A 12,999-nucleotide genomic window follows, 5' to 3' on the forward strand; every position below is an offset into this window, starting at 1 on the left:
AGAAACCCTAACGAAGGCAGAAAGGAAGGGATCCTCCCCACACCAAGACTGTTCAGAAACAATTGCTAATGAAAAGGTAATAGTAGATTCTGGTGCTTTCATGAAATTGCATCGTCTTCCAGAGACACTTTCCCCATGCCCTGACTCATTCTTAGCCTTTTATTCAAGCTTCTAAATCCAAGAGCCTGTTGCATTAAGGCAGATCCCCATCCCCCACCCCCATCCCCCCATCCCCCACCCCACCCCCACCCCGGAGATGGGGAAGTAAATTCTCTCACCTGTAGTCTGTGTCCTTTAGCCAGTAGGTGGTGCCAGAGTGTGAGTGATTCGGAAAATGATGCTCGGAGGGTGGTGTTTTTCTAGGAAGTGACTCTGAGAAGGCAGGGCTGCCCCCATGAAGACATGCCAGTGTGTGGGATGACTCCAGGAAGTGGCGCATAGAGTGCGGCTTCCGGGAAAATGTTATGTTTGGAAACGGGGCCCATGCAGTTTTGATTAAAATTCATGAAATTGGGGGATGATGACATACATCATTTCAGAGGGCCCCACGAGTGATCACATTTGTTATTATAAGAAGAAAGTCACAGAAAAAAAGACCTATGACGCCAGGAGCGCAGATTAAAGTGGTAGAGCCACTGCTAGGATACCTGCAGATTCCGGAAGATAGGCATGTCAAGGAGAGCTTCTCCCCCAAAGCTCCCAGAAAGCATGACACAGCTGACACCTTGACTGTAGATTCCTGACCTCCCAAATTGTCAGAGGGCACATCTGTATCATGTCAAGCAATTAACTTTACAATAAAGTACAAGGCTGCATTGGTAAAGCATCATTTTCCCAATTTTAAAAATCGTATTAAATTATGCTCTATTGTTCCCTCGTTACAAACTAATTCGCTAAAGGCAAATGTTTCCTAGAATTTCTAGTGGGCCAATTTTGTTTTTATTTGTTTTGTTTTCTGGGTGCTAAAGAGAGGGTGCACAGAATCTTTGTTCAAGATAGTCTGCAAAATAAAAAGCAAGACACCCTGCGTCTCAGTTAGATTTCTGCTGTTGTGATAAAACACATGACCAAAAATAGCTTGGAGAAGAAAGGTTTATTTCACCTTACAACCCTCAGGTCACAGTCCACCACCACTGACAAAGGTCAGGTCAGAGACTTACAGCAGGGGCCTGGAGGAAGGAACCGAGGCCACGATGTGGGGGACACTGTTTACTGGCTTGTTCCCTCGTCTTCCCGCCCCCCCCCCCCTGCTTTCTTATACTGTGCAGGTATACTTTCCTACACCTGCCTAGGGGCCGCACCACTCCAGTAAGCTGTGCCCTCCACATCAAACATCAATCAGGAAAATGCCCTGGGAATTTGCTGCAGGCTGATCTCAGGGAGGCATTTTCTCAGTTCGGATTCCCTCTTCCCAGATGTGTCTGGGTTCCAGCCAGCAGCACACGGATCCCATCAACCTAGCCCCACGTCACTGCTCACGGTACTGATTCTTCACCAGGAGGGATCCCTCGTTCTTGGACTGGAATCAACACAATACTCGTTTGTTTGTTTGTTTGTTTGTTTTTTCCATGTTCAAAATATCAAATCCATATTCTAAATCTTAACTGGAACTAGGGTCCCATGTCAACCGCAGTGGCTGATATGTTGTTGTCTGCTACTGGAAGGGAATTTAAGAGTAATCCTCAGGAAGCACTGCATACTGTACGCTGGGGGCAGTTGGCAATATTGTACCAGTGTAGTGTCCTGGGTTTTTAGGTATGTGCTAATGCTTACCTTCAGAACATCATAGGTTTTTAGGTATGTGCTAATGCTTACCTTCAGAACATCATGGGTTTGGGTCTTGCCAGGACATACTGTGACTGTCTTTTATTGTGTCCTTATAAGTTGTTTTTTTTATTTATTTCAATATTTTTCAACACGGAGTCCCATGTAGGCCACGGTGGCCTCCTACTCCCTACATAGCTTAAGGTGACCTGAAATTTCTGCCCTCCTGCCTTGACCTCCCTAGTGCCAAAATTATATGCACGCAGCGCCATCCCGAGGCTTGTGCGGACGCAGTGCTGAGAAGGAAATCCAGGACCTCACATACGCTGGGCAAGTACTCTACAGCTCCATCCCCAACTCACTATGTGACTGCATTTTAATGTTAAATCTTTTCGTGCTGCCTCGCTAACTAGTCCCTGTAACTTATAACATTTATTTCTACACCCCTAACCATAAAGAAGAATAACTTAGGCACTAGTCAGACTTTCCTTTCCACGGCTGTGAGGATGTGCCTTCATCTTCTCCAACGAAATCTAAGGCTCTTACTAATGATGTAGTTAAGCAATATGGCCCCTAACGGACCTTACACACGTTTAAGCCAATGCCAATTCCCCTGAAAAGAGTGAATGGACAAACTGGAGAAAAAGCTCAGGCCTAGCAGAGGGCTCAGTAGATAAGAGGGGCTTGCTGTGTAAGCATGAGGACCTGAGTTCAAATCTCTAGAACCTACATAAAAACAGGCATGGCCATGCATGCCTATAACCAAAGAGACATGTGGAGCCTGAGCACATTGGCCAGCCAGCATAGGCAAAGCAGTAAGCTTCCGGTGCTGTGAGAGAGCACAGAACAAAGAGAAGGGCATTGTGTCTGTCCCCTGACCTATGTATATATGTATGTATGTATGTATGTATGTGTGTATGTATGTATATATGTATGTGTGTATATATGTATGTGTGTATATGTATGTATGTGTGTATGTATGTGTATGTATGTATGTGCACATACACCACACACACTACACACATAAACACAAAAGCATACAACACACACACACCGCATACACAAAAAGAAAGGAAGGAAGGGATGGGGACAAGGAGGAGAGAAACAAAAGGAAGAAGAGAAAAGGAAAGAAACAAGAAAATAAGATGCAAGATCTATAGAGATTGTTTGTGTCCATATCCTGAAATGCCAAAAAAAAAAAGGGGGTACCTAAAGTATTGGTTTAAATTTACAATATCTACATATAGTAAGTGACCTTTTTTACATATGTGAAAAGGTTTGCATAGAAACCAAATGTCTTTGTAGGGGCCAAAAAACAGAAAAGCCTAGGTGCCACATAATTATCTTATTAACAGTCTTCAAAGCCCCGTTCACATCACAGGGATTGTATATGTGACTGTGATGGGGGGAAGGGGGGACGGGGCAGTTTTCGATGGAAAGTGAGTGAAATCACCTGAAACATAATAAAATGCAAACGCAAACAAAACAGCACAAGTTGAAAAGCAGCCTTTTCATGGTGACTTGGAAGAAGGCCATTGCTCAGAGCTTCATCACCATGCCACCCTTCATCAGTCACCATGCCACCCTGGGCCTTCTCATGGACAGAGGTGGCCTGGTGCTGACCAATGGCTGAGGAACTAGACTCCCCCTTGCTCCCACACAACACCCAAGAGACCACCTCCTGACAACTGTGTATGTTGCCTGTGCTTACATGGCTTGCCCTACAGGAAAAAGACCGTGGTGCTGGACGGGTGTGAATGTTCTGGGCAGTAATCACATGCTTCATTGCCACTGGTAGATCTGCACATTACATTCAAGTGAGTCGGCCCCCAGCTCCATCTCCTTTACTATAATCAGAACCAATCATTAGTTACAGTGATGCCAGGATTTTTCTGCTGGCACTAATACCTAGTAAACATCCCAAGTGATGTTTCTTTATGGTAATTTTTTAAAATGACATCAAAGGTTGGATTTCCATTCCCACAGGCTGTTTTGGAGAGGATTTTTGTTCTTGTGGACAAAAAAAAAAAAAAAAAAGAGTAAAAATAATCCTTAAACTAGAGGCTTAGAACATAAGTGGTCAGTGATAACTCCTACAGAGGTATTAAAGATAAGCATGGGACAAATGTATAAATGTCAGAAAAAAGTATGTTTAATATAAAAATAATCCTGACCTCTGCTTATTGGTTGCTTACTCCACTCCCTGGAACAATCAAGGAATTTACCACTAAACTGGAAATATTTTATGCCCTACAAGTGGAAACGTCTTGGTGTGTGTGTGGCTTGGAGAGCACTAAGCAAAATAGAGGTGACCGTGAAATCGTCCTTTGAATAGCAATTACTACAGCATTTGATGTTTCAAAGGACTCTTTTCTGTCTCATTTGATCTTCACTTAACCTTGTAAAATGAAGTTGACATCATCAGAGAGCAAAAAAAGGGGGTGAATGATGTGGGCCAAGGTCCTCGAACCGGAGATAGGCTGGAAACCAGGTCTCTCCAGTTCCTAAGTCCCAAGTCTTGTCTTCACGCTGGAGCCCACAAGCCTATCAGCCTAGGACTTCTATCCACTGTACTGCTCACTCTCCGTCCTTCCCCCTGCACTCCCCACGTGCAGACACAAGAGTGCTCATGGCTGCCTTCCTGGGGCCCGACAGCCTGCTGACTGCTGAGGACTCCTTGGTGAGTCTGACAACCAAGGCTGTTGAAAGCAAAGCCCAGCCAGGCAGCTGCTTGAGCCTTCTCCAAGGCAAGTGTCTGCTTGCTGAGAGTCAATGGCAAAACTCAATGCTGCCCCCAGGAAAGCAGCAATAGGAAGAAAACAGGAAAGAGGGGTGGGACAAAGTGCAAGGAACCAGGCAGGTCGTGTGTTGGCATCGGACATTCAAAAGCATTCCTCTGAGTCCAGAATTTAGGATCTTGGGGAAGCCTCAAAGGGTCAGTGGTCAGTCCCAACATAAAAACAAAAAGGGTGGGAGACAGATGAGGGGAGAGAAAAACTGCAGAGGATGGAGGAGGTTGCCAGACTGCTGGACCTGGCTGCCTGCAATTCCAAAACAGTGCTCATATCCCTTTGTGCTTAGTCGTCCCTAACCTCAGCAGCTGCCTCTTCCTTTCAAGATGGTCCCTGCCCAGTAGGACAGTCCATGGCTGCCAATGGGCCAGATTGTTTCCCCCTGCCCAGCTCTCAGGGGTGGGCAGCCACAATAGCAAACCACTTCTAGGCAAAGGAGCTGACACTGTTGGAATTTGCCGGGGCGTCCAACATTGCCCATCCATGACCAGAAGAAGGTCACAGGGTGACTTTCAGTCTGGGACCCGCACTGTTTAGATGGTAATTGGCAAAGCTAAAATTGCCATGTGCTCACGAGAGCATGCCTCAGTTCTATCCAAGAAGATTGGAGGTGGAGCTGCGGACACAGGAGGATCCTGAAGTCTGTGACTGTAACCCACAGCTGAGCAGGTCTTCCACCCTCACGTGGAGTTGAATATAGGCAGGCCCCTGGCCTCCTGATACGCCCATCCAGTCATGACGTCTACCGGGACTGCTTCCCAACACCTGGATTTCTCTCCTAACTGTAGCACATCCCGGGGACTCCTGAACAGCCATGCCACTGGACTAAATACAACCTCTGGTACCTCCCTGCAGGCTCCTCACACTCATGTAATAAATAGGCAGATCAGAAAGAGAGAGAGACAGAGAGAGGAGAGAGAGACAGACAGACAGAGACACTGAGACACAGACAGAGAGAGAGAGATGGGGAGAGACAGAGAGAGAGAGAGAGAGAGAGAGATGCTCCCAGGTTTGTTCATCCCCTTGACATTTGACGCAATGTTTTTTTATCTGCAAAAATCATGTAAGAGAATCACAAAAGTTACAAAACAAAACAACAACAACAACAAAGCAGGTTTATGTTTTGAGTGTCATTATTTGAAAGTAAAATGTCCCCCCATAGACACATGTGTTTTAATGCTTGGTTCCCACCTGCTGGAGCTTATTAGGAAAGTTGTGGAACCTTTAAGAAGCACACTTCCTTGATGAGGGAAGTGGGGGACAGGCCTTGAACATATGGCCTGACCTCACTTCCTGTTCACCTTCTGCTTTGTGACTGTAGAGGCAACAGGCCCAGCCAGCCTCTCCACTCCTGCAGCCTTCCATGCCTTCCCCGTCATGGTGGGATGTGTCTCCTCCAACTGTAAGCCAGAAAGGAAAAATAGTATTCCTTAAGTTGCTTATTTCTAGGCATTTTGTCACAGCAATGAAAAAAGTAACTAACCCGGTAAGTTAATGACTATGTGGTGGGCCTCATTCACAGCTATCCTTGGCTACATGCTTTCAACATGTCTGCTAATAAGTCCATCTGCCTAGTGTCCGTGCCTAGGGAAATGGAAGAGGGCATGCAGGGTTGTGTGGGGAACAGGTTTGACCTCCACTAAGGAAAACTAGACAAGAGGAGAGAGAGGTCCATCTGGGCTGCCTTTGGACCAGGACTTATGCAGGCACAGCGATAAGGAGCTGCGGAGGATGAGAAATGCATAAGGCATGGAGAAAGGGCAACTGACAAGGGTTTCTGCGCTAAAACCAAACTTTCCAAAACATCACTGAAGTCCCCATACCAGAGACTGAACTCCTTGCCTGCTTTACTTCCATGGTGGATCCCTGAGACTCTGAGCAAAGATTTTGCCATACTATAGATCCCACAGAACTTAAGAGGGTGTCGTTTGTTATGGACGGAATTGTTTTGGAAACCATTTGGCAGTGTCCATCTGAGCCATATGCCTCCAAGCTGTGTTTTTGTTTAAGAGATTCCCCTCCCCCACCCCACGTCCATGCAGAGGTCAGCAAACATAACCCTCAAAGGGAAAAAGGGCAGCAAAGAGACAAAAATAAGAAGTCACCAGACTCTTGGCTGTGCTGGGCCCTTGGGACCATCAGGGAGAGCAGGCATTCTCAGCAAGTTCCCAGAACCCTCACTCCAACATTTCCAGGAAGTCCTCATCAAAATGAGGAGCACAGCAAGGTACCCAGGCAGGAAGTAAGGCTGGAACAGAGAGTACAAGCACGAGGAGGTCAATGCCAGGCTGTTGGGGACGGCATCTGTCACCCTGAGTGAAAAGTCCTAGCTTTCTCCCTCTGCTCTGCAGTGTGAGGGATTGCTGTAAGGATCACACCCCGCCTGGACATCAGAGTACACAGTTTAACAAGGGAAGAAGTACACTGTAAAGCCAGGGTTTCCTGAAATTTCTGGAAGCCTCCTAGACAGGACCAAATTCTTCATGAGTCAAAGACCCACCCAGGCACATCGAAGCCTTAGCTTAGAAGAATCCAAGCTCGGTTTAATGCTGTGCTGCTGCTGTGAGAGATAAAGTCACTACGCTGAGAATTGATCCTAGGGTTTCGCATGTCCTAGGTGAGTGCTCTACCTCTGTGCTGTGTGTAGAATGATTAATAATAATCATAATGGATTCATATGATTAGTATTACATATGTAAAAGGAATTAATTATTATTCTAGCAATATTAATTAAGGCTAATCATCATTTCAGTAGCAGTTATTCCTTAATCCACTATTATACAAACAAAAGATACAAAATGTTAAATTTTTAATATGCCTTAAAACACTAGGGCTGGGCAGATATCAACCCCTTAAGCTACTTGTCTGTTTCCCGTCCAAAATCCCTCATAAATACTTGCACATGTTCCAATTGCACAGCTTCTCTCCACCAGGCCAGTCCTCAGAGCAAACCTGCTCCCGGTCACGTGCTTCTGGTTCATGTTAACCCATGGTGACTTGCTGCTTTCTTTCTCTTTCCTCTCTTCTCTCCTCCTGGTCCTTCTGCCACCCCAAAGCCTACGAACCCTGGCTCTGCCTACCTCTCATCTGCCCAGTCCAGGCTGTGGGCGACTGTATTTAGCCAATCAGGAATAATTTGCGAGTCATCACTTGGTGTATGTGAGAATGTGCTCTATCTGGGGTATAACCAGATCTTGGCGGGGGAGGGGGGCAGGGGCGGTAATTAACAATTACATACGTAGCACCAGACCAACCCCCAACAGCTGTGTATCCCTCACCCTCTTCTTGTTTCTATTTTATTTGGAAACAGGATCTAAGTTACTCCAGCAATTTATAGTACAAGCAAGCCTTGAACACGTGATCCTCCTGCCTCAGCCTGTACCTTGGGGAGAGGGGGTGGGGAGGTGGGGTGGAGGATTCTCATTTTGCACTGGATCTTGCCAATGTCCTTCCCAAAACTGCACTGGTTGGCTGATTCTTCTGCATATGTAGCTGTTTGCTCATTAATTCATTCAACAAACATTCACCGAAGAGAGAAAAATCTATCCATAAAATCCTTCCAATTGAAACGTTAACAGCAGGTCCCAGCAATGAATTCCAACACGGGGCTCTTGTCAGGGTTGAACTTGGTTTCCAACCTCCAGTCAGACGGGTAAAACCATGACTTCAACGTGACAAGGTTTTAAAGAAGCAAAGCCAGACAGAATTTACGCAGATGCCTGGTCCCAGCTCAAACACGAGCTTCACTTCCCGTTATCTGCTCTCACGGTAGCCCTGTCTGAGCCGACGAGTGTGATTGCCTGACTGCCTCCCGTTTCTTTCTTCACAGGTGTGAGTAACGCCGAGGCCCGGCAGCCGGGAAAATCTCCCCACTTCAGTGCCAACTGGGTCGTGGGCAGTGCCGACCTGGAGATCATTAATACCACAACTGGGAAGAGGAGCTGTGGAGGTTCATCCCGGCTCTGCAAGCACGTGTTTTCTGCTCGGTGGGCACGGCTGCATGGTAGGGTAGGTCGCACCCACCGGTCCTTTCTGGGGAGAAAACTGGCTGTGCCTGGGCTCTGTTTAAAACCCTGAGGAAGCTCCAGTTGGTTTACTCAGGGTGTCACAAGAAAGGTACATAATGAGGCTGGAGAGAAGACTCCATGGTTCAGTGCAGTTGGGTACGGTGTGGGAAATCACACCGCAACACGCACGTGTCTGTAGACCTAGTTTCAAGGGATCCTTCTTTTGGCGCCTGCGGGCACTACCCACGTGCAGAGCACATATTTACAACCAGGCACACGTGCACGCACACGCGCGCATGCACACTCACACATAATATAATATAATATAATATAATATAATATAATATAATATAATATAAAAAATCTCTTTTTCAAACAGTGAAAAGAAAAAAGGAATTTAATATCATTCCAAGATCAGATATAAAGAAACTATTCCAGAGAAAGTAGATAAAGGTTGGCAGGGTGGTTTAGAGGATAAAAGAACTTGCCACCAAGCTTAGGGTCACGAGTTCAGTCTTCAAGACCTACGTAGTAGAAGAGACCTGAGTCCTTCGAGTTGCCCTCTAACCTCTAATGCATGCTGTGAGGCGCACACACACACACACACACACACACACACACACACACACACACACACCGGGGGAAAGGAGGAGAGAGAGAGAGAGAGTAAAGTTGGCAGCTCCTTAAGAACATTACTCCTGGGGTTGGTCTCCTTATGTACCTGCACCCGTAGGTACACCCATATGGCATGCACATCCAGTAGTCATGCTTGGGTTGGCATTGCAACCAGTAGAAGAGCAGATATGCAAACAAACACTTCTGTCTACTCAGAGAGCACTAAAAATTGCCGTTCTCTATGAGTTTGGCAGTAACCTGCTGCCTCTGCCACACCCATGCAGATGTGGGTCTACGGCACAGTACACTGCGGTCCTTACTAAGAACTGTCCGTCTTTGTCCTTTTGTCGTGTCTCAGTTTCCCAAAGAGCACAGGCTTTTCTTGTCTTGCTGAACAAATAGGTCCTCTTCTTGTCCACACGATCCTTGTGGCCTTGGCCACAGAGTGGACACACAGATCTCCAAACCCTCTGGGAAGACGCTGCAGTGTTTTCTAAAGCTCCCTGGCCACAGGCATGCCCTCTGCCTTCCTGTCCTTCTGTTGGGGAACTGAGACATGGATGTGTTCTGCCCGCTCTACTCCAGCTTTTGCCTCCTGTGACTCAGGAGCCCAACAGCATCTTACATTTACTGTCCTCCTAGCTAGCTAACTACGGAACTCCAAGTCCTTCTCTCCTGCCTGACACGATGCTGTTGGTGCACCAGCCCATCCTGGTAATCCATCCCCAGAGAATATTAAAAAAAAAAAAAAAAAAAACAAAACAATGGCTTTATTATTGGTGCCACTTTGTTTCTTTCTGAGGTTTGCTGGGTTTTTTGGTTTTTTGGTTTTTTGTTTGTTTGTTTGTTTGTGTGAGAGTCTTCCTATCTATCCCAGGCAGGCCTTGGACACAGTAATCCTTCTTACTCTGCCTCTTACATGCTGCTGTTCAGGTGTGTGTCACCACACTCAGCTTAGAAAGCAGTGTTCAATTTTTAATAGAAGGTAAGTCATATGTTAATGCTGTGCATTTGTTAATCATCTGTACTTCTAATGAGGCAAAGTGTCCTTAACAATCAAGTTTTTCACAAAGTTTTCCAATAGAACTCAGATAAATGCACTTCAGTTTTCTTTTGGTATTTTTTTTTTCATATGTGTGTGTATGAGTTCGTATGTACAGGAGGGAGAACGTTTGTGCACATGAGTTTGGAGGCCACAAGTCAATGCTGGGTGTCTTCTTCGATTACTTCTCCTTGTTTTCTGATATGGGATCTTTCACTGAACTTGAAACTCAACAAGTAGCTGGACTAGCTATCCAGCTAGTCCCAGGCACCTGCCTATCTCCAGCATCCCAGAGCTGGGATACAGGTGTGCAGCAGCACACCCATCTTTCTATATGATGTAGGGATCTGAACTCAGGTCCTCATGCTTGTGAGCCAGGCACTTGACCAAATGAGCCACCTCCTGGGGCCCTGCCACGGTAGTGTTAGAAAGAAAGAAAGAGAGAGAAGCAGAGCTGGGATCAAGCTAGCATCTTGCTTGTGAAACTCCTCGTGTTAATGTGACTGGTTGAATGCACTGTCTTCTTCTTTTCACAGCTAAGCACGCGGATCCCAGGCCATGGAGACACACCATCCATGTACTGTGAGGCCAAGCTGGGGGCCCACACCTACCAGTCTGTTAAACAGCAGCTCTTCAAGGCTTTTCAGAAAGCTGGTCTTGGCACCTGGGTGAGAAAACCACCAGAGCAAGATCAGTTCCTACTAAGTCTCTAAGTCACTAGACTCCTTTGCCATTGGACCAGAGTGAAATGCCTGGAGAGGACGCAGCCGTATGATGGTGTGGTGTGTCCATCAGTTCTTGTCCTTTGTTCTCCTTCAGTGCTCAAGAACACAAGTGTCCATGTTTGGATGAGAGACTAGATTTGAGTTTGAGTCATGTTGCTTCTCCCTGGGTTCTTAGTTGCAAGAACTTCATCTGCCATAGCTAGTGGTAGTAGCATCATTGTATCAGCCCCATCCCTTACTGAGGGTCAAAAGGAAATCATTAGTTCAGGCACGGGGAGCTTAGAGGGAAGACTGAAAAGTGGTACTGAAGTGTGACCTCATCACCTTCCTCTGACTCCCTTCTCTTTCCATGGGCATCTCTAACAGTGTGATTGAGTCTCACCAGCACAAGTTTATATGACACTGCAAGATAAGCCACAGGTGAAAAGAAAAGCCATGGGCCCCCCCAACTCCAAAGAAGCCAACAAGAATGCCATATTGTTTTCATTATTCATTCAGACCTTTCCAACTTCTTTCAAAAAAGACTTGAGATAGGCACTGTTGAAGAGCAACTAAAGTAAATGAAAACCATATGCTTATGACACCAAGGGATAGTTACTTAAAGACACAAAAAAGTCATGATCTTTGATCTAAGAAAACTGCTCTTAAATTGGACAGTGATCTAATGTTGCACACAAACACACACTAAGTCACTTGATCACACCCTCTTCCTTGCTTTTCATAGATAATGACAGCCGTAGATGTGAGAACTGTAGCGTGGTTAACCACTACCCCGTAATCTCTCTACCAGCTAATAACAATGAAACTGAGTCTTAGATCAAATTCTGAACTTTAAATGAATCTTTATTAGAAAGAAAGCACACGTGTACAGAGAGAGGGGGGGGGAAAGAGAGTGAGAGAGAGAGAGAGAGAGAGAGAGAGAGAGAGAGAGAGAGAGAGAGAGAGAGGAAGAGAGAGACAGACAGACAACACAATCTTTAGGTTTGAGGAGCTACTCACTATCATTTTAGGTTCTTTAATCATCATCTTGCATGAATAAAATAAGAATAATAACATAATGATGATGATTTACCATAGCTCCCAAAATTAAGGGAGCAGAGTCATGCCAACTTTAGGATGGGCATCAGAGTTCATGGCTAGACATAGATCCCTTTAATCCTACACCATCACCCTTAATAGAAAAAAAGATCCAGGCAAGGGAGGCATGTTACAAACATATTGTTAGTCAAGTCAACCTATGTTCCTTGACTTAATTACTTACCACTTGGAGCTCACTGCTAATATTCATCAAGCTAATTAACATGTGTCTGATCTTTTTTATTTAAAAAAAAATCATCTGATGGGCTGTAGAGATGGCTCAGAAACTAAAAGCATATTCTGTTTTCACAAAGGACTCTGCTTCAGTTTCCAGGACCTACATAGCAGCTTACAACCCATAACTGCAGGCCCAGTGGTTCCACACAGTCATGTGGTAAGCTTATACACATGTGGGCAAAATATCATATATATAAAGTAAAAGTAAATAAATTCTTTTTTTTAGTCCCGTCTGAGATGCATTATGGCTTTTTGTTTTGCTTTATTTTGTTCTTTAAAAGCATAAGAAGGAACCAGTTCTGGAATAGGGGATTCTTAGCTAGAATTCCAGCTCATCAATCCTCCTCAATAAAATTCAAACATTATATATGATGTGCATATTCTAGTATATATTCAGATATCATAAGAATGAGGTAAACATGAAACACATTGGACTGTAACTGTTTGACAGAAAGGAAAGAAGGGTGGAGGTACTAATTCCGTGGATTTACCATGAGATCACACTTATCACTAACGTCCTTTGAGAAAAGAATGTGAGCACCACTGTAGGAATGTTTTCAAGATAAACTTTCAAAGACATGCAAATGGTTTTGCAAGTAAATGATTCACATCAATCTTTCATAAATACTGAGGAAAGTGAAATCTTGCTTTAGCAGCAAGGCTAAGATCAGAAGGCCAACTTCCAGCACTCTCTGATAACTTGATATGTCACTAAGAGGAACTTAGAAACTCAAGAAACC

General features: G+C 45.2%; 1 protein-coding gene across 2 annotated transcripts in view; it reads left to right on the forward strand.

The window, feature by feature from the left end:
• Nucleotides 1-11,523, forward strand: part of Adarb2 (adenosine deaminase RNA specific B2 (inactive)) — a 526,034-nt gene extending 514,511 nt beyond the window's left edge. For both annotated transcript variants that reach the window (XM_051151452.1, XM_051151453.1), the window contains 2 exons: nt 8,386-8,564; nt 10,757-11,523. In XM_051151452.1, the coding sequence (XP_051007409.1) occupies nt 8,386-8,564; nt 10,757-10,933 (356 nt within the window). In that variant the 3' untranslated portion in view covers nt 10,934-11,523. The remainder of the gene's footprint in view (nt 1-8,385; nt 8,565-10,756) is intronic.
• Nucleotides 11,524-12,999: the final 1,476 nt, after the last annotated feature.

This window comes from Acomys russatus, chromosome 9 (assembly GCF_903995435.1).
Source record: "Acomys russatus chromosome 9, mAcoRus1.1, whole genome shotgun sequence".
Classification (NCBI taxonomy): Eukaryota; Metazoa; Chordata; class Mammalia; order Rodentia; family Muridae; genus Acomys; species Acomys russatus.